Genomic DNA, 27,588 nt, shown 5'->3' with positions numbered 1-27,588 from the left:
CAAAGGCCTAAGTTGTCACTCGGAACAGGCAGAGTAGATTTGACTATCCTTTTGGGAGTTTGCGGTGGCTTTTTATATGTTAGCCATCATCCTATGGGGGACATACGGGACAATGTTAAGGCATAGGCGGACAAAATCGGGCGGTATCGGGCGATTTTGGACGTCACGAACAGGTATAGGAGGACAAATTCGAGCGGTATCGGACGAACTTGGACGATTGTTGAAAATAGGTCGGGCAGTTTCGGGCCGTTTCGGGAAATTCCCAGGAGACAAAAATATATCTATTTTTAGAGACGGCGGGTTAAGGCCGTTTTGGACGGCATTTGACAAATCGTAAAAGTTTCTATTTATAACGGGCGTGCCGAGAGTTTTTCTCTCCGATTGTTATATTTCTAGAAAGTCTAATAACTAGGTCAGCTAGTGTGGTATCAAGTTAGGGAGAGTTTAAGAAATAAGGTCTTAGTCTAATTAAGCAAAAAAAGGGCAAGAAGGGCTTCGCTTGGTGTTTCGTTACATCGCTCCCCGACATACTAGATTGCGTCCCGCAACCCAAAAGAAAATTCAGGGACCTGTGAATCGGCTGCTTCTCGGCTGGTAAACCGCCGTAGAGGGAGAACGTGGGGGCTTACAACAACATTTCCATATCAAAACACAAAATCTGAGGGCGTAACAAGCGCGAGCGATCGATAGGAAGATAGCGGTGAGCAGGATGATGAATGAGTAGACTTTAAAATTCTCGAACCAATGGGTAAAGGTTCCGAGACCTTCTTTTTCGGCGGCGGATAGGACCATAGCCGATGTCCCTGCAATTTGATTGGGAACATTGATGGAGTGTTCGTCCATTGAGGCTGTGATATCGGCCATTATATCCATCGGGCTAATGAGGACTTCCGTATAAGCGGGATTGGTTTAATGTTGGTATTCGAAGAAATTGACGTCTTGATATCGGAAAGCCACAGCCAAATCGCGCTGTGGGATGGCGACGGATGCTTCCGGTTGCCACGTGTTATTGCGATAGGCATTAGGTTTGTCGGTAAAATTCACAATACCTCCATCCCAGTAGCATGGCGGGAAAGCAGCGAGTTCCCAACCGGACCGGCAAATGGTGAAATTGTTGAACCGTGGTTGAGGTACACAAGTGGTTGTATCCGTCGTGAAATTTACTGTTGTAGGTCTGCATTGTAGGGCTGAGACGATATTTCCGGTGGCGATCAGTTTGATGCATTGCCGAAGACCCAGCTGTGCGGCTGCCAGCCATCCCTAATATTGGGCGGTTGACACGGCTTGTGCGTGTTTAGCACGTCGTTGGTCGCACTGCATGCTCTTGATGACGCGGATAAGTTCATATTCGTGACGGATGGCAGCGTACTCCAAATACTGGATTCTTGCGTTTTGTCGGATGTTGATATCTAAGGAGTCATTTCTTTTTGTCACAATATCCTTGATGACGGATGGTACGGTAGCTGCGGACGATCCCAATGTGTATTTAATGAAGAACAAATGGTTGTCTCCGATCATGGTCCAACTGTCTATTTTTTTCGCATTTCACGGTTTGGAAGCGTTGCGTCAACCGTGCGTGGAAGTCCAACTGTTTAGAGTCGTCTTGGAGGATCCAAGTCCCGTTCGTTGAAGATTCGTACCAGAATCCCACGCCCTTCTCTAATTGTCGGATTGCGATATCAGTTAGTTTTCCGTGGGTGTCGATCCAAAAAAATGTTAGATGGTTATGGGATAGGGATCCATGTGATACGTTTGCTTTTCCTCGTGGCGTGTTTATCATGTCTCCTTCATCAATTCGGGAAAGTACGACTTCTTCTAACATACAGTTGACTGTAACCACAGTTGTGGTTCTTAGCCAATATCCTACGTCCTCCGCCTCTTGGTTAAATATCCATTTGTTTTCTGATTTCATCATTGGGCTCTCGTTGCATCGCCTCGAATGTTTCATTATATCACACTCTACTTCCGTCGTTTCCATGGCGATGCGTTCCGGAACGGTAATAACTTGTCCTATGAAATTGATCGTGATATGCTTAATTGATTTCCATCGACCACAGATGTATCCCGGGAAGTTAAAAGCTGCCTTTTTGTCGGTCATGACTCGATAGTCGACTTTCGTATTCGAAGTGTGTGTGGCAGGTTCGCAGGAGCCATCGGAAAATTTGAGGAGTCCGACTCTGCTTGGCTTGTTGCAGTCGCATGTCGTGATCTGGAATGCGTTTGTCGAGGAGAGTAGTAGAAGTAGCGCGGGTCGGCATAATACTTATAGGGTTGGGTTGGACATATACATGGAGAACAATGGGGTAAACAGAGCATATGGGGCCGTATACGTTGCTATGCCGCTGAGTGGCTGAATAATTTTATCTGTTCTATATCTTAAACATCCTATCTTACATGGGATTATTAGTATTATGGATGGATGTTTCGATAAGGGAAGTTACAGGGGGAAACATGGCGTTGTCACGGGGAGAGAGGGGCAATGGGGGAAAGTGAGTAAGATGAAGATGGAGGGAGAAATGAGAGATGGCGAAATGGACTGCCGCAACGTACGTTTGCATACGCTGTTTGTATCCGGCTTTATTCCCGACATCCTAAATTTGGGGGGAGGGAGGTGGTTGTGTTGGGAGTTCGTTTATCGAGGGGTTTACTCGAAGAAAAGCGATTCGCTATTGCGGGAGCGTGCAGAGGGGTAAGGAGTGGGGTTGGGTGGGTTATAGTATACGGATGGCTGATAATGTAGCCTATTGAATCGTATTGCTTTTGGAGCCTTATCTGTTTTTATCGGAAGCATCCTATGGTATGAAGGGGTGGGGAACAGTCTACGTGACAGTCGTGTCACGCAGGGTTATTATGGAAACATGGCAGGTTGGTTTTTCGTTCACCGTAGGAGTGGGAAAATGCAATACAAGGGCAGTGCTATATGGGTGTATGAATAGAAGGGGTGAAAATATCATAGAGGGCGCACTATATTGTTGCCTGGGGCATTTCCCCGAGATATGTGTACGGCCAAAATTTTACGGGGTGGAAATTGGGTAAAGGAAGAATGAGCAAGGGTGATATAGAGCAAGGAGATGGGGAAGATGGTAGACGAGCTTAGAGTTAGCGTATCAACTATAATTTTATTGCAAGTTTCTTCCACGTTTATCGGGCGCATCCTATATCATGGCCGATAAGGACTCTCGGGAGTTTATGCAGCGTTAGTAGGGTGTCCCCGAAAACAATGCACCAGTTATACATTTACTTTTAGTTCACAAATACGTAGTCAAATTCACAAATTATTTTAAAAGGTGAAGGATTTTTAGAATTAACAAACACTAACACAAGCCGCCTACTAGATAGTACCCGACAAATAGAAATAACATTCTTTAACAAACCCGATAGAGAAAACAAAGAATTAACTCAACCTGGATATAGGGTAGTAGGGATACCCCTAACATTTCTCATATTTCCACAAGAGGCAAGCACAAAGCTATACCACGTATACAAGTTAACTTAACCCTCCTGCTTAGACCAAACTAACATAGATACTTGGACATGCAATGAATATAGTACTAATAAGAAATCCCAACCTTTTCAAAATCGCATAAGAAAATCAGTTACAAAAGAAGTAGAATTTTTATTAAACAGCCCAATCACAGACACAGAATCTGTAAAAAGACTCTATAGTATCTCTTATGCGTGGGGACCATTAAGACTTGGCCATCCTAAAATTATTCAAACAATCGAATCAGGAAAAGTGGTTGAAAAAGACACTATTGTCTACATTTTCTATAATTCGTCCAAACCCACTAACCAGGTAACAATACACCACCAATTTGATATTGATGACCAACTCCCTCTCGGCACTGAGCTAGAATATATTGTCGACCGAACCATATGAATCCAAAAAACTGACTTCTGTATCACGACAACTGAAACAAACCAAATCATCGCTGAAAAGTGTTCAGAGAAAACAACGCAATGGATATTGGAGATGTTAAATTATCAACTCATATCCCAAGTAAAACATCTATGTATCACAGTTAAAACGCCAAACGAGACCAAAATAAACACACCAACACATACACTGGAGCTTGTCAGATGCAGCAGACCAGAAAACATCGACGAGAATCAACAATGGGTTTTTGGGACCATCAACACAAATCCAGAAATTTTAGAAAATTTTCCGGAAACATCGATCGACGAGCTGGAAGAAATTCAACTAAAACAACAAAGGACAATGACCACTACCATTAAGTCACCACTATTTGGGGAATTGATAAAATTCAACCAAGGCAAAGGAAATATAATTTGGGACATGATCAACTGGGGATTACTAAAAAACAGAAAGCCACCAAACGAAAAATGTGTCACCTACAATGGCTTAGCAAACGTTTTAACATTGGAAACCTGCGACCCAAATTGGACACAATGTCAGGAAAGCATGAAAAAACTCATCACCAGCAACGACCCTCTTGTACAAACTCAAACATCTGTAGCTAACTGTAGCCAGTGCAGTAACAAAGGCCAAGCCTTTGAATACTCTGCTGATTTTACAATAAGACCTTTTAACACCAACAATTGTATAAAGGCAAATACGTCAATGGTAGTTCTACAAGAATCTTCAGATACCAGTTTCATCTGGGGAACCTTCGATCACACAGGACAATTAATGGCCACCGACCGGACTGGGCTACACTCTCCAGCATCAGACAGAAAATGTCTCACCCTAAAAACAGGAAGATTAGATCTAGTTCATTGTCACGAAGAAGCAAGAAACAGCACTTTAGTTTCGAATACAAAAATCCACATCAAATAAAAACATTATCAGCAGCAGCCATTATAGCACTACACACACAACACTCATTTAATGGTAAAACCCTACCGGTAATCCCAACAATAACTAGAAGAGACATCAACGATGCATCGTTAAGAAATAAAATGAGTGAACCACCTAGTCAAGAAACAAATCTAAAAATGTCAACGACAGCAGTTACCCCTACTACCACAATCACAACAAAGCCAACAACTACTGCGGTCAAAACTGCAGCAACCACATCCAAAATTTACAACAACCATCACATCAAAACCAATAGCAACCACAACCACAAAACCAACTTCAACCACGAAACCAACCACAACTACAAAACCCACCACAACCACAAAAACCACCACAACTACAAAACCCACCGCCACTACAAAACCAACAACACCCAAACCAACAGCAACAACAAAATCACTACCAACAACCACAACAAAATCGACGACTAAAACAACTAGACCCACGAGCACAACATCAACGAGTACTACAACCTCAAGAACAACCGTAGCCACAATAAATTCAACAAGTATCATCTCAACAACCACAACTACAGAAACTTCGCGGCTAATACCACACCAAATTATTTCTAAACCGTCAACAACAGAAAGGAACAGAACAATAGAAAAAGAGATCATCATGGCAGATGCAACAGAGAAATGGCAAATACCACCTGAAAAAGCTACCCCAAATGAGGTGAAGGTACAAATAAGCAAACAAACTCCACAAAAAATAGAAAAACAGGCAAGTGAAGCATTAAAATTAACAACACTGGATGAAAATAGGAAACCGGAGGCAAGGACATACGAGTCAACAATCACCGAAGACCCTAACTACGGATTACCAAAATCTATCAACGAACTTAATAGACACCTTAAATTTGAAATCGGCAAAATGCACGAGCAATAGAAAATTAGCAGGGAAACTGAACACGAGAACAAATTAGCTAAGGAAATCAGAAATGTTTATTGCCAGCTTTCAAAAATTAAGAGAACACAGGCAATAATTTTGGCGCAAACAAACGGAATATTAGCGTCCACCGCTTTAGGATTACCAGTTGGGGAGACTGGAGTAAGCCGGGACAGTTTTCGTTTTCCCCCTATATCTCCCAAACTAATCATTAAATTTATTTATTATTTTGTTTTTATGTATTCCATACTGTATTGTACCCCCCATATTTTTTATATAATTTAATAATAAACCATTTTCCCATATAAGACCTTTAAATTTTCTGAAATTTGTGGAAGGAGCCTATTTTGAGGGGTAAGTGAGGACACTAGGGTGGGTGGTGAAAGACGTCCTTCGTTTTCGCCTTAAAATTCATTAAAAAAATTTGTAAAAATTGAAATAGCGCCCCACTGCATAGACTCTATATGTTAATAAATGTTTCAATTTGATTATTGTGTAAATAAATTTTTTTTCCTATATGATAAAAAAACCCTTGTTACAAGATAGGTGGGGGCTGGGCTTATTGTAATCGATTAATATGCTGAATAATCGATTGCTTGTTATCATTGTAAGGAACAGTAATGGCGTCATGAGCTCGGTGATGAGTGATGGGCTTGAAGGCGTAGAAGAAGATTTTTTCTTTACTACAAATAGATAGAGAAACTGGTAACTATTTTTTATGATTAAAGTTTAAGTCCATTGTATAGACATTTTAAAATTATATTATTTTTATTGATTTCCAACACACAATTTATGTTTTACCTAATGACGTAACTTTTCCATACTATGTTATCTAACAAGTTGATATTTACATTTTTGTTAAGGTATTTGTATCACTTTGTTTTACGAAGAAACCACAGGAAAATTCTTTAGTTCTGAAACCGCAGAGTATTTTCCTTTGGATGCTCTCGACAGTTACATAAGTGATATGTTAACATTGAACTTCACTCGTCAAAGTTAAAAGTAAGCAGTCTTGGTTTAAGTGCTAGTCAATTCATTAACCCTTCATGATTTTTATTAATAGATGGTCAGAAATTATGTTAAGAAGACAAGTCACGAACGACCAAATGAAGAAATCTTGAAGAAGGCAGTAGGAGATGTGCTACGTGGTGTCCTGACAATAAGGAAGGCTGCACAACAATACGGGTTAACAAAAACAACAGTTGGCAGATATTCAAAGCTCCATCATGGATGTGGGATCCTTGCTCCACAAAGAGTTACAGCTCCTGCGAAGACAATTTTGTCAGAAGAAAGTGAAATTGAATTATGTTCCTATCTTAAGAGATGTGCATTACTGAACCATGGCATCACAACGATAAAGACTCGCCAGCTTGCATATATATTTGCCTTAGCAAATGAAGTTTCAATTCCATCTAATTGGAAGAAAAATGAAAAAGCTTCACATGATTGGTTGTACGCTTTTATGAAGAGAAACGCTACACTTTCCATTAGGAAACCAGAGCCAACAAGTCAGGCACGAGCAGCAGCATTCAACAAGCCAGTGGTGATGTCATTTTATGACAAACTTCTTCGAGTTAAGGTGAAGTATTCATTCAAGCCTTATCAAGTTTGGAACTTGGATGAAACCTCCAACACAACAGTTGAGGCTCCACCAAACGTAATTGCTGCTAAGGGAACAAAGCAGGTATGTTAATAACTCTTATTTCATTCTTATTCTTATTTCATCTTTATAAATGCTTGTTATTAGTCTTATGAAGGTACAACAAACAGTCTCAGGAGAAAGGGGTAACAACGTGACGATGTTGGCCTTCATCTGTGCTGATGGATCTTCAATCCCCTCAACATTTATTTTCCCTCGTAAGAAGATGTACCATGAATTGTACAACAAGGGACCAAGTGGTTGCGTAGGATTTCCGAGCGAAACAGGTAATGTTTTAAAAAATACTTTTAGTAAAGTAGTATTAACAACACTACTTCATCTATTTAAGGCTGGAAGACCGGCGAGAATTTTTTGAAATCTCTGAAACACTTTCATGGATTTGTAAAATCAACAATCACGAACCCAAATTCTCTTAACTATGGATAACCATGTGTCTCATCTTCATTATGAGGCAGTAAAGTTTGCGAAGGAAAATGGCATCATTTTACTTACATTTCCGCCACACTGCTCCCACGCGTTGCAACCACTAGACGTATGCGTCTATTCACCTTTTAAGAGAGCTTTAGGTGTCAGCCATAATGATTGGCTGCAATTGAATCCAGGAAAACGAATAACAGTGAAGGAAATAGCAGAATTAACAAAACCAGCTTATGTTGCAGCTTTCCCACCAGCAAACATCATATCGGCGTTTCGGACCACAGGGATTGAACCCTTTAATAGATTCGCTATACCAGAAGAGAGATATGCACCATCTTTGAAACAGATCGTGATTGTCCAATTGGTAATTAATTGTTGTTAATATTAATCTTTTCTTTCGTCTAACGATATTTACATCTTATGTCAGATAATGTGGTCGAGAAACTTGTTCCACCGCCTGTTTCTGATCTCTCGAATGATTACATTGAAGTTATTCATCCGCCTGTTCCTGATTTATCGAGTGATTACATTGAGCTTATTCCTCCGCCTGTTCCTGATCCATCAAGTGATTCCATTGAGCTTATTCCTCCACCTGTTTGTGATCTATCAAATGATTCCATTGAACTTATTCCTTCGCCGAAGCCTTATGTACAAATCATCCAGGTCAGACCTTATTCAAAGGCAATTCAGTCAGCAAAAGTTCGTGTAATGAAATCTCGTGTGGGGAAATCTAGAGTTCTCACAGATACGCCAGAGAAAGACGAAATTGAACAAGATTATGTTCTGCAACAAGAAAAGCTAATGAAGTCTACAAAAGCAAAACGGGCTCTCCTACCGCAACAGAAGGAAAAATGCAAGTCACGGAATAATCAAGTTCAGAGTGAAAGTTTAACTAAGAAGAATGAAACACCTATCGTTTGTATAGAAAAAAAGATGAGCAGAAAGTCCAAAGTAAAAGATAACATTTCAAATAAGGAGAATGAAACACCTGTAGCTCATGTGGAGAAAAAGAAGAGTCGGAAGTTCCAAGTTCAAGAAAAGACTTCAAATAAGGAGAATCTAACATCTCTCGCTAATTCAGTCATTTGTAATGAAAGTGATGGTGTTTGTTCAACTGATAAAGTTCAGCGCACAAGATCTGGTAGAGTTATTCACCAGAAAGTTTTAGTCAATTACGAGTATGATTAGTGCCTCATGTGCCTAATGATCAATGCCAATAACTAACGTCCAAGTTGTGCAAATAATTTGTTTCAAACATATCATGTATTATCTTTAAAGGAAGTGTGAAACTCAGAAGATTTTTTCTTTCGTTATGTAGCCATGTAGGTCGTTACATCGTTCTACCAGTTGCTATTATAAAGTGAATGCCCAGTAATCAGATAAAGGAAAGTGTGATAATTAAAACCGTCTTACAAGGAATATCAATAAACATTAATCTCAGTCATTCTATTCATTCCTTCTCTACTTACTATAAATAACATAAATAACTATGCGAGAAGATGAATATCGATGAAAATATAGGGTTTTTGGGATATTCATAGTACTGAAGGCTATATGTCAATTCTGTAAGTCTGTCACATTTGAATTACAGCGTTTAGCCGCTTTATTTAAGCTCCGCTCCAAACCCGCCCACTAATGTCCCATTTTAGTCAAAAACAGCTGTCCCGATTTCCCGATAAAGACTATTTTTTTAAAACGTTAATATTATTTACAGTAATTGATCGAAAATAATAATTTTTGTTTTTAACGATAAAGAAATGATTAAGCTTCATTTCCATATTAAATTTACATGCCATTTGCGATTATTTTTTTCTAGAAACATTAAATGGTGGAGACAAAATTAACTAAAAAAAACGTTTTTTTAGTTTTGTTAATAACTGATACAGTTATTGACAAAACTCAACCAAATTTCATGCCAAAGTAGATTGTATGTATCTAAATAACATACTAAAAAAAATTTTAATTTTATTAAAATCTACTATTTTTCCCCCTACTGTCCCTCTTGACCCGGTGTCCCGGCATACTCCAGTCTCCCCTATGCAGTCGACTGTATGGTTTTGGACAAGTCATGACCCTACAGCAATGGGAACAAAAAAGGATTTTACTAACTGCCAACAAAACTAAATGTGGATTCCAATCTTTTTTAAATTATGGAACGAGCGACTGCACGATTGGAACGGATGGATGGTCAATCCACCCTTACTCTAATTGTTTTTGGAAATCACAACTTGTAAACATCAATGGATACCCTTATGCTTGGGAACACAACGAAACAAACGGTGGTTGGATAAGGCAGGAAGCAACCATACACACACCAAATTTGGACCTGATCGCTGAATTTGAAGAACTTCACTTAAACGACTTTGACTTCGCCCTCAAGAGCCACCCGGCCCATGATACAATGGAGATGGAACAACTAAATATACTGAATGACTTAGTAGGACAGCTACAGGAAGGAGAAACAAAATCTCTATCAAATATCATCGTGACCGAAGAACAAGATAATCAAATTGGGAATATGTTTTCTTGGTTCGACACACTTAATATTATGGGATTATCTGTAATAGGATTTATACTCTTCCTAATATGCCTACGAATCTTCATAGTTTGCAACCCTTTCCCACGAATCATGCAGCAAGTAGAGAAGAGAAGAAAATTACGGTAAGCAAATGAAAATAAAAACCCCAACAGGAAATGGATTTGGGGTAGATAAAGTTCTGCTTTATATTTCGGTAGTAATCCTTGCCGTAGGATTTTTGTTGTTCTGTGGTCCCTCATCTTTTTTACTTTGTTCAGTAATTGGCCTTCAAAAATAGTTTGGTTATGATCAGCCCTTTCTTCTTTACCAGCGATGGTATCGTAAAGACTGTTTAACCTTGATACAAAAGCTCTGCAGTTTTCTTCCGGCTTTTGAGTTAGTTTTGAAAGTTTTTTTTTTCGGCGTAGTTAAGTCGTATGTGTCTTGAAATCTTGGATTTAGGGCTTTTTTCAAATCCTGGTAATTTAGATCATCGCCTTCCTCCTCAGCGTAGTTTTCATGCTATTCCAAGGCTTCACCTTTCAATCGATCAGAGAAGAAACGTGTTTTCTGGTTGTATCGTATTCGTTGTTTCGTGCTACGTGCTCGGCACATCGTAGCCACTCTGATATTAGTTTGTCAGTGCTTTTTCCTTTGAAGATTGAGATTGCATTTTTATCTTCTCTGGAGAATAGCTCTCCTTGGACCTTCACTATTGGTTGAGTGAAGTACCTGTTCACTTTCTCCGCGTCTTCGTCGTCTTGCTCAGTTGTTAAAATATCGCCATCCTTAGTATTTTTCTTGGAGGTTTTCGCGAACGTCTTCTGCGTTGTGTTTTTCGAAGTGTCCCCATCATCGTGTGTTACGCCCATGTCGACCTTCTTTTCTAATTGTTGATTTTCTTGCTCCAAATAAATGATTGTCTTGTTTAGGTGTTCTATTTGCGTTTTAAGGTTTTCTATTGTTTGTTCGAAATCGTTGGTTTGTTCTATTTCCAGCTCGTAGTGGAGTGGGTTGTCTCTGTCGAATTATACAAACATTTACACATCGACCACAGAGGCCAACACACAGAGTTCTCGGCCTTTGATTACTAGTCGACCCTTTCTCCCCCCTTGCTGTTTAGTTAAACCTCGCCTTTTGCAGACCACTGACAGTGACCACGCGAGAGACAACCCACCACCACGTACAACTCCTCCTCACCACGTTTCGTAACAAAGAAGTTTCTAACCTCCGTGCAGTTCAACATCTCCGTATTATCCATCCAAGTTTAACTGGTAATTATTACTGACTGTGTAAAAATATCTGCACAGTTTTGCTGTGGAAACTAAACCTCACACGAAATTCCGGTATCACACATAATGTCCACAATTGTTTCCCTTTTTTTTTTTTTTTGCACACATATTGTGCAGCAACACATTCATGTTATCTCCACATGGTGGAAAGCCGGTTCAATACAGAAGCCTCTGAACTGATTCGTTCCTTTTCATGCATTTCTTACAGTCTCCACTGTCTTTCGGCCAAGTCAGCTCGGTTATTTCACCCTTGTAGTTGGTTATTTCTCCTGGTTCGTCCTCGTCTAACCTTGAGTCATTGGAGTATTAAGTTTCAATGAATTTAACTTGAAGTTTTTTGTATTGTTTCACTCGGTTTTCTAGAAATGTTATTTGATTTTCTTGTCCTCGTACCCGATTTTGGAGTTCTTGAAGTTCTTTTTCAAGGTTCTTGATCTTCAAAGTAAAATCTAGCAAGTTTTTCTTTAAACAGATTTTTTCTGTTGTAGGCTTGTCGAGTATGTCTGCCAAAACTTTATCTCTTTCTGGAGCTGTTCTGCTGTTTTTGAGACTTGTTTTATCTGGTTTCTGCAGTGTTGAGTTTCTGTATCATTCTGGTCTTCTCACCTTCAAGTTTGTTGATTATTTCTTGCCCTTTGGTCTCGACAGCTGCGTTGTTTTCCTCTTTTCTTAAGAACCTTCTTCTTAAGAAGGTTCTGCAATTGGTTCTCGGTTGCTAAGGTGGTTTCAAGGCTTTTTTCTAGGTCAGCGATTCGGAAATTTGCTTTTTCAAGGGAGTTCTTCAGAGCCACGTTGTTTTCTTGAAGCTTCTCTAATGAACTGCTTAAAGTGTATTTGGAACTTTTTGCCTTCTTTTTGTTACTCTCCAATTGTTTTTGCACATTTGAAAGTTCAAGTTTTAGGGTAGATATTGAACAATTGGGGAATGATGATGTTTATTTAAATTTGACACCAATTACATTACAAAAACACAGCGGCAAAAACAAAAGGGAAAAGGTAACAGACGGAGAGAGGAATCGGGAAAGACTGATTCACTGAATGGCTCGATGGTCGACTGGTTACTCAACTGCCGCTGGTGAAGTTTGTCCGTCTTTTATACAGCAAAACAGAGAGTCGAATTTAAATTCAAACGAGGTCAGGCGTGTTCAAAAATATAAGGTATACGGCGGAAGAAGGCTGTCTTTACCGTTAGAGTAATAAAAGTAGAAAGTCGTTCTTTCGGGGCAAGACATTTGGGGTCAAAACAGGGCAATAAAAGCAACGCGTTAAATTTTACCGTTTGAATTCTCATTTGGTCGGCGGATCGTTAGAATATCTGCTTTTTATTTTCAATTAGTGCAATTACTTACTCTTTCTGCAATACACTAATGGTACCTGACAAAAATTCTTTTTTTTTTCATGCAAAGTGTGTAGCTGTTGGAGTAAACTATCGAGTGTTCTGGTGTTTCCACCTTGTGCGATTATATGGTTTTTGAGTGTTTTAGTAGCATTTGCAATGGTTTCTGCTGTTATACCATCTGTTACGTTTAAAGTTTAATCTAGAAGGTAGTAAGTGTAAAAAAGCAGTGAATTTTGTCGCCTGACTTGCTTATTGTTTCTGTGTTTGTAACTGTTGCATATTTATCTTGTTGAGATTGTCTGGTATGATTAACTTCTTTCTAACTTTTGCTTAAATTCTAATTCTATTAAGGTCTTCCAATGGTCCAAAAATTGTTCTCGATGGTGACTTTGGTTTGGGTCTTAGTCGGTTAAATCAGATTCTTGTAGTACGGGGTATAAAGGTACTAGTGTGTTCTCGTTGAGAGAAGTCTTTTGTACAGGTGAATCAATCGACATTCGCTTACCTAGATGGTGTTCCGATGCCGGTTGCTTGAAGATTTGTTGATAGAAGCGTAGAACAGTTGCAGCTGGCAAATGAAGCACAGAAACTTTTCTTCCGGAGTCTCGTTGTTAGTCTCGTTATGACCTCCAAATGTAAAGGTTTCTAGGCTGTGTATTTGCCAATAGACAACTCTAAATAACATGTTACAACCATGCACTTATATACCGAAGATTGAAGGTTGAGAAGGGATGGGTTTACAATAACTTTTTTTTTTCTCATAAACAGTTAGCCTCAGGAAAGGTTGCATTCGTGACGACCTTCTTGCTGGGAGGGGTTGCTGTTGTTGGGAGGGGTTGCTGCCTTTTTTTAATTTTTAGTTGATTCACAGTTAAGATCTTAAGTTAAGTTATGATATTTTTATACAAAACCAATAACAAGTAATCAACATTGTGCTTTTTATTCCACTGATTCATAAAATGACAGTGATTTTGGGGATGAAGGGCAAAAAACAATATAAAATAACAAAAACAAGTTTCCGTTTGTAGTATAATCCAGGATGACTCTCCTGTCGTGTAATGGTACCTTTTGAATTTTCGTTTCTTTCACAGTTTAGATCTTAAATTAAGTTATGATATTTTTATTCAAAACGTGTGTTGAATAAAACACACAATGTTCAGTACTTGTTATTGGTTTTGAATAATAATATCATGATTTAATTTAAGATCTCATCTTTGAATCAAACGAAAATTCAAGAGATACCATTTCACGAGAGGAGGAGTCATCCTTGGTTATACTACAAACGGAAACTTGTTTTTGTTGATTTACATTTATGTTTACACTTCATATCGAAAAAAACGCCACTGGGTGTCGGCCTTCGAGATTTATGTGAGGCTGCGTTGGCCGAAGCATCCAGAACAAATGACAAACGACAGCCGCCTACGATATTTGTAAACAAACAGTCAAACACAAAATAAAAGTTATAAAAGGAACACAAACACCAACAGATTTGAAATTCTGCTCAGACACGTAGTTTAATACGGCGAATAAAATATAAAATAAATGAAAACGAAAAGTTCTCCAGTTTACCCGCGATAATTCTGCCCAATTTGCAGCCAATCACAAACCGGCGGGAACCATAAAAATTTGAATTTTGACCGAATAATAAATATATAAAATGAAGTAAAACACCAACAGAATTAAAAATTTGCCCAGCCACGTAGTTTAATACGGCGAATCGAATAAAAAACAAATGAAAACGAAAAGTTCCCCAGTTTACACGCGATAATTCCCCCCAATTTCAGCCATTCACAGAACGGCTGGAACCCCCAGGGAAACAATAAACAGTTTGAAGCCCATAACCACGGCATAGCCTTCCATCTTTACCAAAGTAAAATCTCTCAGGGATTACTGTCATTTTTTATGAATCAGTGGAATAAAACACAAAATGTTCAGTACTTGTCATTTGTTTTGAATGAAAATATCAAGACTTAATTTAAGATCTAAACTATGAATTAAACTAAAATTCAAGAGGTACCATTACAAGACAGGAGAGTCATCCTTGCTTATACTACAAACGGAAACTAGTTTTTGTTGATTTATATTTATGTTAACCTTTCAACCCGAAAATCACTGTCATTTTATGAATCAGTGGAATAAAACAAACAATAATCACTACTTGTTATTGGTTTTGAATTTATAATTACCAGAGTGATCGCTCAGCGATCACGAAAGGTAATTGTAATTGTACTAGGAATAAATTAAAGAGACCCTAAGGGTGTAGACTTATTTATTCAGCATTTTTAAAGGTTTTAAGGCCACTAGCCTTCATCGGCCGCGGCACGCCCCCTTTACCCTCATACTTATTCGGATCGTGAGCGGCCGCGTTACAACATTTCAACAAAAAATTCAACTACCGACAAATATTGAAAGTAGAGTGTTCAAACTGAAGAATGTTTCCAGGCATATAAAACTGGCTATCACCAGAAAAAGCCGATGGCGTGTTTGAGGAACATCAAATGAAAGAGGCATTTGCAAAGGGAAGAGAAGGGAAACAAACAAATTGAGTCTGGCATATAGTTAGGTGACGAAGTGGTCTTCACACCGGTCAATCGTAGGCTTCTCCGGTCCGGCCTCTTTTAGATCGTCTGTCTGGCTGAATCCTATGAGCAAGGTGGGCAACAACGGGTGCAACATTAGGCAAAAATAACCCACGAAAAAATGAGAGGGAGGGTTGAGGGTTGGGAATAGAGACCCTTAGAGTCTCTCTCATTTATTCCTAGTACAATTACAATTATCAGCGATCACTCTGGTAATTATAAATTGTACAGCGGAAAGCATTCCGCTCGACCCTAAGGATGACTTCGAAGCTTATGCATTGGTCAAGTCCGATGCCGCTAATGTTACGGCTGTCTCGCGATCATAAAATCTATTAAACGTTGCCGGGCTGGCCCAATAACCGGCCCGTATAATTGAGTCAATCGAGAGCCCTTTTTGGAAAGCCGCTGATGACGCCGTGCCTCGCGTTGAATGCGCACTAAAGACTGACGTGTTGATTCCGGCTAGCTTCAAAAAAATTAGTATCCATCGCCCAAAAGTGTTTCCCGTAACAGATCGGAAGAGGGGGGACGAGGGAAATGAACAACATCCCCTCTGGATGATCTGGTCTATTATTTTCGGTGCGAGTTAAATACGACCGTAGTGTAGCTATTGGGCATGCTTTGGCTACTGAGTTAGCTGCTAGCGAGAAGGATTGTAGAGGCCTACCTCGCTGGGATTTACGGGGTTTAGACAGCGCAAAACGAACAAAGTTTTCTGACAATTCGACCGAAACGATGGTAATCGAAGTCAGCTCTGAGACCCTAAGCAATGTCGCCAACGCGAATAAGGTAGCTAGCTTGCTTACTAGCGTGGATAGAGGAAGCGAATCGTCGCTGTCGAGGGAAGACATAAATTCGATAACCTGGCTCGGATCCCATGTCGAATCGTACTTGGGACTAAGGGGGTTGAGATTGTAAACCCCTATTAATAGTTTGATTATAAGAGGGTGTTGCCCTACTGGAATTCCGTCTAGCGATTGGAGGGTAACGGAGAGCATCGAGTGGTGTAGATTGATGGAGCTAAAGGATTTACCGGTAGCGTGAAGGTTTGCTAAAAAGTTAGAAACGGAACTTAAATCATTCGAAAGGGGATTTCTGTTCCGCCCCAAGCACCAATCACACCAGCTGTTCCAAGCCGACTCATATGTGATATTGGTGTTATCGCGGCATCCAGCCAAGAATAGCTCGACAACCGGCTGCGAAAATCCTTTCAGACTATATGACTGCCGGAGAGCTTCCAGGCGGCCAGATTGAGCGCTCCGGATTGAAGCAGTGGATGTGGATTGCCTTGGGCTGACACGAGAATCGCTGACTACGGGGTCAGAAGACGCGGAATGTCGCATGCGTGCTCCAATAGCACTGGGAACCATGGTTGGCCTGTCCAGATTGGGCAGATTAGTACAATCGACGCCTTCTCTCGTCTCATCTTCTCAATACACCTGAATATGAGGGAGAAGGGAGGGAAGGCATAGCCTTTTTTATCGGACCGGCTGACGGAGAACGCATTAGTGGTGAAGGCCCGGGGCTGTGGTCGCCACGAAATAAACTTAGATACCTGAGCGTTCCATGATGATGCGATCAAGTCAATGTCTATCTCCCAGAGTTTAGCAATTCGACAAAATATGTTCACATCCAGCTGCCAATCGCCGGCATCCATCTGCGCCCTAGACTCCCTATCTGCGATTGTATTAAATTCACCGGCCAGATGAATGGCCTCGAGTGATATACAGCGCTTTTCACACCACTTAGAGAGACTCTTTGCCGTAGCAGTGAGCGCCGCTGACTTGGTGCCACCGCACTTATTAACATAACTGACTGCTGTTGTATTATCTAAATATATTGTGATCGCGATGCCGCTTGAATCCGCCGAGAACGCTTGAACCGCATAAAGCGCTCCTAAAAGTTCGAGTTCATTTATGTGTTTATCATGATCCTGCCTTGTCCAGGGACTTCGGGTCGTAACCCTGTTACATACTGCCCCCCCAACCTGTCAGGGATGCGTCGGAGAAAATTTCAATGTCTAGATCGCGGGGAAAGAATATTTTCCCTTTGGACTTTTCGACATTACCAACCCACCAACGGAGGTCCATTTTAGCGCTGTCGGACAAAGATACCCTAACGTCCAAGGCAAAACAGGAGCGCTCGGCATTAGCGATATAAAATCGTTGAAGGCTGCGAAAGTGAGATTGGGCAAACGGGATTGCCGGAATGGCCCATGAGAAATTTCCCTGCATCGAGGCCAGCGTCCGTAGCGTGACCTTCCCCTCCTTTAAAGCCGCTTCTCACATTTTCTTGACGGCTTCCGCTTTCAGAACAGGGAGCGAAAAGGAAAGATCCTTTGAGCATACAACAAGCCCTAAATATTCCAACACTTGTGTAGGAACGACGATCGACTTCTCCCAATTAACTAGGAAACCTAACGATTGGAGTTGTTCGGTGATTGTCCCTATATCTTCCTGGAGCCCTAGGCTTGACTCATTCAAGACTAGAATGTCATCAAGTTAGATCACAAGCCGGATTCCTTGCTCTCTCAGGAAGGCCATGACTACTTTAAGAATTTTTGTGAAAACTCTTGGCGCAGAGGCGAGACCAAACGCCATACAATTAAATTCGTAAATCCGATCCTTCCAACAGAACCGTAGGAACCTATGATGCGCCTGATGAACCACCACGGTAAAATAAGCATCCTTTAAATCGATTTTAGCTAAGTAATCTCCCTTCCTGACTAGTTAACGGACCGAAACGAGGCTCTCCATTTTGAAGTGTTGGTATCTGATGAAGCGGTTCAAAGGTTTTAAGTTAACAAAGGGTCTGAACTGCCCCTCTTGCTTCTTTTTAACGCAAAAGAAGGAGCAGACGAAGCCAATCGACCCGTCAGAAACTTCTGAAATTGCGCGTTTGGCCAACAAATCTCGCACCTCTGCGTCACAAACGTCTGACATTTCTTTTGACATGGCGATTTGAGGAGGGAAGGAGTTTTGGGTCGGTTCGGACAAAAAATCGATAAGGAGTCCTTCATGAACGGTTTTTAGAACCCAGGGATCACTAGTAATAAGCGGCCAACGAGCTGCGAAAACTTTCAGCCTGGAGGCTACGATCGGCGCTTCACCTCCTTTAATAACCACGGAGACCGAAAACGTTTCCCGTTGCCGGCCAGGTTTAGGGTAGGGTCTAGGGGCCGTTTTACAATAAGGGGTCAAAGGTCTAGAATTTAAAAAGACATACCTTCGACCTCCCTGAGACCAAGCGCTAGGGCGATGGCCATGACCTCGATCGTTTCTCCTACCCCGCGCACCCCTTCCGCCTCGTGAATTCCGGTCAGTCTCGTATCTGGGCGGCTGTAACGCGACGTGAGGCTGATCGGTGCGGGTACGCCCGCCCGCCCGCGTACGCCCGCCAGCGTTCGAATGTCTTGGGGCACGGGCCGCGGTCGCTGCCTGAGCCAGGGTGTTGTCTTGACTGGCGTCTGTCAGCATAGCTTGTAGATACTTTTCGGTAAAGAGAAAGGAGCGAGCTTCTTTCCCTCCTTCAAACGGGTCAGGATCGCGCAACAAATATTCTGCTCCAGGCTCGACGAGAGACATTACGGCACTCCGACGTTCTTTGGTGATGTAAAAATATGCTCGCCCACACTGTTGAAGAGCGGCTTGCACCGGCCTCTTTAACGATTCACTATCTGGTAGGGAACTCAATCGGGCGTAAAGATTGACAAGAGGTAGAACAATATCCATGATCCTCAATTGTGTTTTAGTGAGTGATTCTTCCGATGCATTAATTGCTTTAAGAGTGCCTTTGTCTGGTAACAGAAGGGCACGTCGAGAGATCCAACCGTCCAATTTGGGAGGCCTCAAAGAAAACTCGGCATCCACGTACTCGAGGGCAAATTCTTTAGAGATTGACTTGGAGGATTCGGTCAAGATTCCTTTGGTCATTAGCAGCGAGATCTCGTCCGAGATTTCCCTTGACACCGAAAGCGGCTGTGCACCTGAACTACCGGGGAGGCTCAGACTTTCCAAAAGTAACGGATGGCTTTGGTCTGCTGTCACCTTAGATCTAAGATCAATTATTGCGTCGGAGACGCCGACGCACCCGTATCAGCTACCAACCTCTTTCCTCTATTCTCTGATCTCGAATTTGAAGAACTGGGGAGTCACGGGCGACTTTCTTCTATTTGATCGGTTTCTAAGCTTTCCGCAATCGAGGTTTGACTGACTGGGTCAACAAAAACTCTTTCTGCGCGAGTCGGGCGAATGTTGCTGCTCGACGGAGGGGCATTTCTCAAATTTTCATCGTCTGAAAGGCCCATACTAGCACCAGGGAGACGCCTTCCTTCACTGTCACAGCTAAAACCACCCGCATCGAAAGCGATGACCTGTTTCCGTGTCATAGAAAAAACCGTCTTCCCCAAAACGGTAGCTGAATCCTTCGTCATCATAGCACAAACCGTCTCCACTAGAAAAGTAAAAGCCATTCTCACCACATCAGTAGCCATTTGCACCTTCGCGCCTGCTGTTTTCCCACTCGTTTTCGCATGGCCGATTGTCCAGTCTGTCCCAAAAAGAACTATTACGGGGTTCAACGTCCGACACAAAACCAAATCTTTCTCGGCCGAAAACTTCACGTTTTCTGTCATTATATCGTGGCTCGTAGCGAGTAAAACTCACCGGCGATCTCTCTCTCCCCCGATAGCTAGGGTGTTGGGGATGCGAACGGATGCGCATCTCTCGATCCCGAATTCTCTCGTGGTCGGCCATGGGTTGATCGTAAAAACTCGCTCGTGGATTGTAAAAACGACTACCATAAAATTCACTTGGCGGGGTGCGGTTTCTAGACATATTGTCGGAGCGATGTTACCAGTAACAGATCAAAAATTAGTCTGAGGATAAAGGGGACGTGCCGCGGCCGATGAAGGCTAAAGGCCTTCAACCCTTTAAAAATGCCGAATAAATAAGTCTACACCCTTAGGGTCGAGCGGAATGCCTTCCGCTGTACAATAAAAATATCACGACTTTATTTAAGATCTAAATTGTGAATCAAACGAAAATTAAAAAGGTACCATTACACGACAGGAGAGTCATTCTTTCTTATACTACAAACGAAAACTTCTTTTTCTTGATTTAAATTTATGTTTACCCTTCAACTCAAAAATCACTCTCATTTTATGAATCAGTGGAATAAAACACACAATGTTCAGTACTTGTTATTGGTTTTGAATCAAAATATCATGACTTTATTTAAGATCTAAACTTTTAATCAAACAAAAATTCAAAAGGTACCATTACACGACAGGAAAGTCATCCTTGCTTATACTACAAATGGAAACTTGTTTTTTTATTTATATTTATATTTACCCTTCAACTCAAAAATCACTGCCGTTTTATGAATCAATGGAATAAAACACACAATGTTCAGTACTTGTTATTGGTTTTGAACAAATATTTCTTGACTTAATTTAAGATCTTAAGTGTGAATCAAACGAAATTTCAATAGGAACCATTACAGGACAGGAGAGTCATCCTTGCTTATACTACAAACGGAAACTTGTTTTTCTTCATTTATATTTATGCTTACCCTTCAACTCGAAAATCACTGCAATTTTATGAATCAGTGGAATAAAACACACAATGTTCAGTACTTGTTATTCGTTTTCAATAAAAATATCATGACTTTATTTAAGATCTATACTATGAATCAAACGAAAATTTAAAAGGTACCATTACACGACAGGAAAGTCATCCTTGCTTATACTACAAACGGAAACTTGTTTTTTTATTTATATTTATATTTACCCTTCAATTCAAAAATCACTGCCGTTTTATGAATTAATGGAATACAACACACAATGTTCAGTACTTGTTATTGGTTTTGAATAAATATTTCATGACTTAATTTAAGATCTAAAGTGTGAATCAAACGAAATTTCAATAGGAACCATTACAGGACAGGAGAGTCATCCTTGCTTATACTACAAACGGAAAATGTTTTTCTTCATTTATATTTATGCTTACCCTTCAACTCGAAAATCACTGCAATTTTATGAATCAGTGGAATAAAACACACAATGTTCAGTACTTGTTATTCGTTTTCAATAAAAATATCATGACTTTATTTAAGATCTAAACTGTGACTCAACCGAAAATTCAAAAGGTACCATTACACGACAGGAGAGTCATCCTTGCTTATACAGTCCCCTCCATAAGTATGAGATCAACCCGCACCGTTCCATAAGGCGGCGTGTATTTTTCAAGTTAGTTTTTCGGGTGACAAAAAGTGAAGAGAAGATAGCATAAATTCACAAAACTTGGAATTGATGTAATTTTATGACTTTTGTTTTGTCTGATTTTTTATCAGATTTTTTTGCCAAGTTTTTTGGCTTTTTAAAAGTGGCGCCAAAAGTATGGTATCACTCCGACGCCACCCGTGTCATCTTATGGGCAAAACTTGCTATTCACATTGCTTGTTATACATTTCATTTTTAAGAAGGAATTTTTATTTTTAAACTGTATTTACATTTCCCTTACATAAATTAACTGTGAGTTTTTCATGTTTATCTGAACCATTTTCGAATTTTCCCAGATTTATTCATTTCCCGAGTTTATAAAATCAGAGACTACGGAAGAGTTCATATACGGTTTACAACCTCTATCAGGTGGCGTAGGCCGGAAAATAAGTGTTATTTTCAAACGGCACTGGCTCTCTGCTACCTTTTTTACATTTTCAAAACCCATCAAGGTCATTTTTCTCATTGTTAAATAGAAATAAATGAAAGGTTCACAATTTCGGAATTTTAAAAACTTTTATTACAAAAGGGCCCCATTATTGACCACAACACTTATCATATTTTCAGGCATTGAGTCAAAAATATCCGTTACGTATGCATCGTCGGTTGATAGTAATAAAAAGTGGCGTTCAATTTCGGCCCATAACTTTTCTTTTGTATGAATCGGTTGATGTTGCTTGTTAACATCAATTACTACTCTTAAAAAAACAGAGTTTAGAGGCATGAGATCGCCTGACTTTTCCGGCCATGAAGAAAATAAATGGAAATCATTGTCTTTCATCCAGGTCTTAACAGCTGCAGCAACATGGACAGGGAAATGGTCTTGTATGAAACAAGACTGGCGAGAAACATGTGGCAGCACGTCACGTTGAAGCAAAGCGATATACATGTGAGTGTCAAATTTTTCTTCAATCAGTCGAATCACACAAGGTCCTTGAACCGAGAGGCATGCCCAAACGAAAACTTGTTGCTCTACGTTACGGCTGGATTGTCCGAAGTACTGAAAAACAATACCCTGGCTATCAAAACTGATACAGAAAAGAAGTACACAAGTTAATTAGAAGTGTAAGCTAGTCCCTCTAATCATGTTTTTTATGTTGTACAAATTTCTTTGCTTACGTGAAACGAGCTTCGTTACCACAAATTTTCTTACGCCAACCAAATTTGTCCAATTGACAGCTCAAACGGCAAAAATTGATTCGATTGCCGGAGAAATAGGACCCAAAAAAAAGCCATGGAGAAATAGGACCCGGTGAAAAAAGACCCCTTTTTCAAACTTTCTTTTTAGGGTCCTATTTCTCCGCTAGATGGGTCCTATTTCTCCCCTCCGTAGATCCTATCCCGACTTCGTATAGGCACGGGTTATATAGTTTTCAGCCGACAGAACAGCGTTGGCGTTTATGCATACATTGAAACAGCCAAAAAAAATTTGTTTTAACTCCGATTTTTTATTTTCTTGCATTAATACATTGTATATGAAGTGATTTATATAGATCATGTTATGAAAAATTGATGAATGTTCTGTAATCTTGGTAATGTTGAATACCATCATACGTGTTAGTTTTCTGCTGCATTCTTGCACCCTCTCCCGATGTAATAGGGTATGCATTACGTTATGTACGATGCATTACATTAGTAAACAATGATTGCTGTTTAATTTTTGTTAAATTTTTTTATGAACCACACAATATAAAGTATTAACTTCTAAGTTTCTGGTAGCAATGGAAGATGACCAGTATAAAAATTTGGTAGGAAACAATTACCAGTAAGCGTATTTGCAAGCAGTATCCCGCAAATAAATACCTTTATCTTTGTCGGTTCTAGAATTTTCTTCAATGAACATGAATGACTCATTCATATTGATGAGCTTTTGTTTATCGGAATTTATTGGTTTGGATCACTATCTTTTCAGTGAGTCACGGATCATTAGTAGGGATGAACCTTGGATTATGTGCAGTGTTCTGCCGAATAAAACTTTCGAATAAAATTTCGAATAACGAATAAGGAAATAATCGTATTCGTTATTCGTTATTCGTCGAATAAAATTTTCTTTATTCGTATTCGTTATTCGTATTCGTTGTACCTCACGATTTCATGATTTCGAATACAATTTCGAATATTTAAAAAAAAATTTTTTTAAAGTTTGCTGTTTAGTATAGATTTTTCTTTCGCCGAGAACTTTTAGTCTGCTGTTTTTGATGAGCTCATAGTTGTAGACTTGTAGTTACTAGTTAGCCTGCGTGTAGACATTCCAAATTGAAATTGCAAATTGAAATCGGCACCGAAAAAATTTATTTGGCTGAGTAAGGATTAAGTATCTGCTTGGTGCTTGCAAACTGCATGACTCAAATTTAAAAAATTGTCTTTGTTTAACGTCTTCAAACTTGTTTAGGCACATGCACAAGGAGTCATTCATATGTCAGCATGTCCGACTACGAAGAATATGAATACGATGAAAATGTTGCTCGCAATATTAGCCCGGAAAGACAAAGCTCTTACGAAGGCAGTAATGTTTCTTCTACATTGGAGTCAAATCATGCAAGTGATGATGAAGAGAACAGCCATAGTACTGTACATAGGAAGAAAAGTGATCAAGCTGGATTTCATAGTGGAGAGACTCGTGATGAAGATAAAGATGTTGAGGTTGAAGGCAGCTGCTGGTATAACCGTTGCTGCTTTTCCTTCTTTACTTTTGACCCAGAGCTTATGGAATCAAAGCCGAAAGATAATGACAACATAAGGGGGAATTGTAAAAAGTGTCTCAAGCCATGCAGTGGACAGGTTCGATCAACAACCAACTGGGTGAGGCATATCAAGGTAATGATGCTAACTTTCAATTTGCTGTAAGATCGTCTTGATCAATTTATCCTAATTCTACTTTACAATGTTTGCAATATTTTAGCAGCACCCAGACTTATATGATGATTATAAGAAGAAGAAGAAGGAAAGAAAACAAGCTAGAGATAGTGTGACTGTGTCATCCAAAACGGTTGCTGCCAGAAAGAAAAGAGTAGCTGTTCGTCAATCTCTCCTGAATTTTTCGTCATCCAAGGCCCCATCAAAGCTATCTAAATTGGAACAGAGCAAAATTGATGCTGTTATTGTGAACCTCATAATAACGAAAGCCTTTCCACTTAACACCGTCAATGATCCAGCTTTCATTGCCCTTATCAATGGTCTTAACCCAAGAGCTAATGTTATGGGTGCCAAAAAGTTAAGGTCACTTATCGACGAAGAGAAACGAAAATTCGAAAAGGAAGTTACTAGTGCCCTTGCAGCTGCAAAATATGTGTGTTTAACCGCAGATATGTGGTCAACATCACATCGAGCATGGATTGGCATCACTGCTCACTGGCTTGAAGAAAACAATTTGACAAGAAAATCAGAAGCTCTATGCTGCAAGAGAATGACCGGTAGGAAGCTAAATTTTATGGTATTTTCCAACAGAAACGTCTTATAGTTTAATGTTATAGGTAGCCACACGTTCGACGTTATCTCAAATTTCATTGAAAATGAAATAAAAAGATTCGATATAAAAGGAAAAGTATGTTGCATCGTCACAGACAATGGGGCAAACATAAAGAAAGCAGTCCAGTCCATGCAGGACGATTACAAGGAAAGGTTGAATGACATCCGATTACGTAAACTGGAAAAGGCTAAATCTATCCGAGAAGAAAAAAGGAAAGCCAAAAGGGCGAAAAACACACCAACTGTTGATGTTGAATCTGGTGGTAGGTCATAATTCCAATGAATTGTATAAACAATTCCAACTAATAATTCTTTGTTCCTGGTGGTTTTTAGATGATCTTGGACTCGATGACTTCGAAGACATGAATCTGCAAGATTTTATTTACTTGGAATTTGATATTGGAGATAGTCTTGAGAGTGAACTTATCTTCGATGAACTAGAAGTCTCAGTGGGCAATATCTTGAAAACTGCAATTTCGCAAGAAATCGATGAGACCGGGATGCAATTCAACTACAACCGAAGCACATTGTGTGAAGACATTCCCTGTGTTACGCATAGTTTATATTTAGTAGCTACAGCTGACTTCAAAACAGTTATCGATAACTGCCGCTCTGGGATATTTTAAAAGCATCATGAGCAAGCCTTTGGTAAACTCCAGAAGCTATGGAACTTAAGTAACAGGAGCATTCAAGCATCTGAACTCATCTATGAATCTCTCGGTAATTACTAGTTACGTATTTGCTGCTAGAAGCATTTTAAGATTCATTTATTTCTTCATCAACTCATTTTAATGTGTTCTATATATCTTTTAGGTTGCCAACTGAAAACACCGTGCGCGACTAGATGGAATTCAGAATACGACTCCGTAGATTGCGTTTTGAAGCAAGACCAAGTCTCACTCAACACTGTCATGAAGAAACTTAAGCTTGACGTCCTCGACGAATCCGATATTGCTCTTTTGAAGGAATACAAGGCTGTAATGGGGCCTCTGGCCAAATACTTGGATGTATTACAGTCTGAAACAAACAACTACCTGGGCTGTGTTATTCCGTGTTTCCAAAAAATCAAGATTGCCATGACGGAATGCAAAGATCTTGCCCCTAATGGATACGGAGTCGCAATTTCCCGTGGGCTTATGAGCCATATTGAAAGAAGGTAGTTCTTTAAACAATTAAGAATTTAACTTAAGAAATTTCTATAACAATCCCTAATTATTTTTAGATTCAAGCCACTTTTGGAAAGGGATTCCTTGATGATAGCAACAACAGTTCACCCAAGGTTCAAATTCAACTGGATCGCCAAAGAAAATGAAGAACTTACTAGTAAAGTAAGGAAATTGATAGAAGCTGAACTTGAAAAACTGGATGTTTTAGGAGAAACGTTCCATAATGAGCAACTGGAAGACCCCTTAGATATCCCTTCTAGAGCAACATCAGTTATGAATAACTCGACCTTTTTCTAATTGATAATGATAGAGACTTAATTTCTCTAAATAAATATCCCCGCATCAAGGACCTTTTCCTCCGGTTTAATACCGCGCTTCCGTCAAGCGCACCAGTTGAACGTTTGTTCAGCGCTGGACCTTTGGTCTTAACTATTCGAAGAAATCGCTTGTCAGATGAGCTTTTTGAAACTCTTCTGATTTTGAAAGTGCACAAAAGTCTTTAAACCGGCCTGGTTGATCTCAGCCTTATCGAGTAATCATTCGATTATTTCATTCCTCAATCCTCATTATTTCCACATTCTTAAGTTTTAATGTTTATTCTTAAGTATACTATTGTAGTATACTTAAGAATGTAAATCCAAAATCATATAGGATTACTATATGCTTATGGATTTTATGTCACGTAACCAAGTCAAAACGAGTCAGAGCAAATTGTTTTGCTCGTTCTTTAAAACTGTCGAACGAAAACTCTTGTCATTCAATCAAAACTGATAACTTTTAACTTGTCATTGACTAAATGTGATTTTAGTTAAAATTCTCTCGTCAGCCCACATCTACTCATCAAGAGCATTTGTTTCAAAAACGAAAAACGTTTTCAATGTTTCATCATTTCATGTTACTGTTTATTTAACCAAGTCAAAGTCAGCAAATGTTTGATAAAATGATTGTGTATGACATTACGTCGTCGTGCTATGTTTAATAAAAATCAACATTTGCCATGCAATTTATTGCTGTCTATTAACTTAAAGGTAAACGTGTAACGTCTAAACGTTCAACAATTTTTTTATTTGTTATTCGAAATTTTATTCGAAATTTTATTCGTATTCGTTATTCGTTATTCTATTCGAAAATTCGAATAAAACCCTTATTTTTATTCGTATTC

The 27,588-nt window shown here is 39.7% G+C and overlaps 3 protein-coding genes and 3 pseudogenes across 3 annotated transcripts; 4 read left to right on the top strand and 2 right to left on the bottom strand.

Moving 5' to 3' along the window:
- The first annotated feature begins 3,973 nt into the window (after positions 1–3,973).
- On the top strand, positions 3,974–10,426 carry LOC116931322 (annotated as a pseudogene).
- On the top strand, positions 7,786–9,219 carry LOC116931323 (annotated as a pseudogene).
- Positions 10,427–15,492: 5,066 nt separating the features above from the next.
- Positions 15,493–20,347, bottom strand: LOC116931306 (annotated as a pseudogene).
- A 1,757-nt stretch (positions 20,348–22,104) lies between these two features.
- LOC116931305 lies at positions 22,105–23,650 on the bottom strand. The gene is made up of 3 exons (XM_045179217.1): positions 23,556–23,650; positions 22,912–23,058; positions 22,105–22,820 (listed from the first exon to the last, which is right to left on the bottom strand). The coding sequence occupies exons 1-3, from the start codon at positions 23,648–23,650 to the stop codon at positions 22,313–22,315; spliced, it is 750 nt and encodes a 249-aa protein (XP_045035152.1). The 3' UTR covers positions 22,105–22,312.
- Positions 23,651–24,007: 357 nt separating this feature from the next.
- LOC123466282 lies at positions 24,008–25,886 on the top strand. Its single transcript, XM_045179216.1, has 5 exons — positions 24,008–24,095; positions 24,185–24,609; positions 24,695–25,205; positions 25,266–25,523; positions 25,594–25,886. The coding sequence occupies exons 2-5, from the start codon at positions 24,217–24,219 to the stop codon at positions 25,884–25,886; spliced, it is 1,455 nt and encodes a 484-aa protein (XP_045035151.1). The 5' UTR covers positions 24,008–24,095; positions 24,185–24,216.
- Positions 25,605–27,423, top strand: LOC116930048. Its single transcript, XM_032937390.2, has 3 exons — positions 25,605–25,980; positions 26,074–26,416; positions 26,483–27,423. Exons 2-3 carry the CDS (start codon positions 26,172–26,174, stop codon positions 26,721–26,723), a joined length of 486 nt encoding a protein of 161 aa, XP_032793281.2. The 5' UTR covers positions 25,605–25,980; positions 26,074–26,171; the 3' UTR covers positions 26,724–27,423.
- Positions 27,424–27,588: the final 165 nt, after the last annotated feature.

Source organism: Daphnia magna, linkage group LG9, assembly GCF_020631705.1.
Source record: "Daphnia magna isolate NIES linkage group LG9, ASM2063170v1.1, whole genome shotgun sequence".
Classification (NCBI taxonomy): domain Eukaryota; kingdom Metazoa; phylum Arthropoda; class Branchiopoda; order Diplostraca; family Daphniidae; genus Daphnia; species Daphnia magna.
This window is presented reverse-complemented; position numbering and strand designations above follow the sequence as displayed.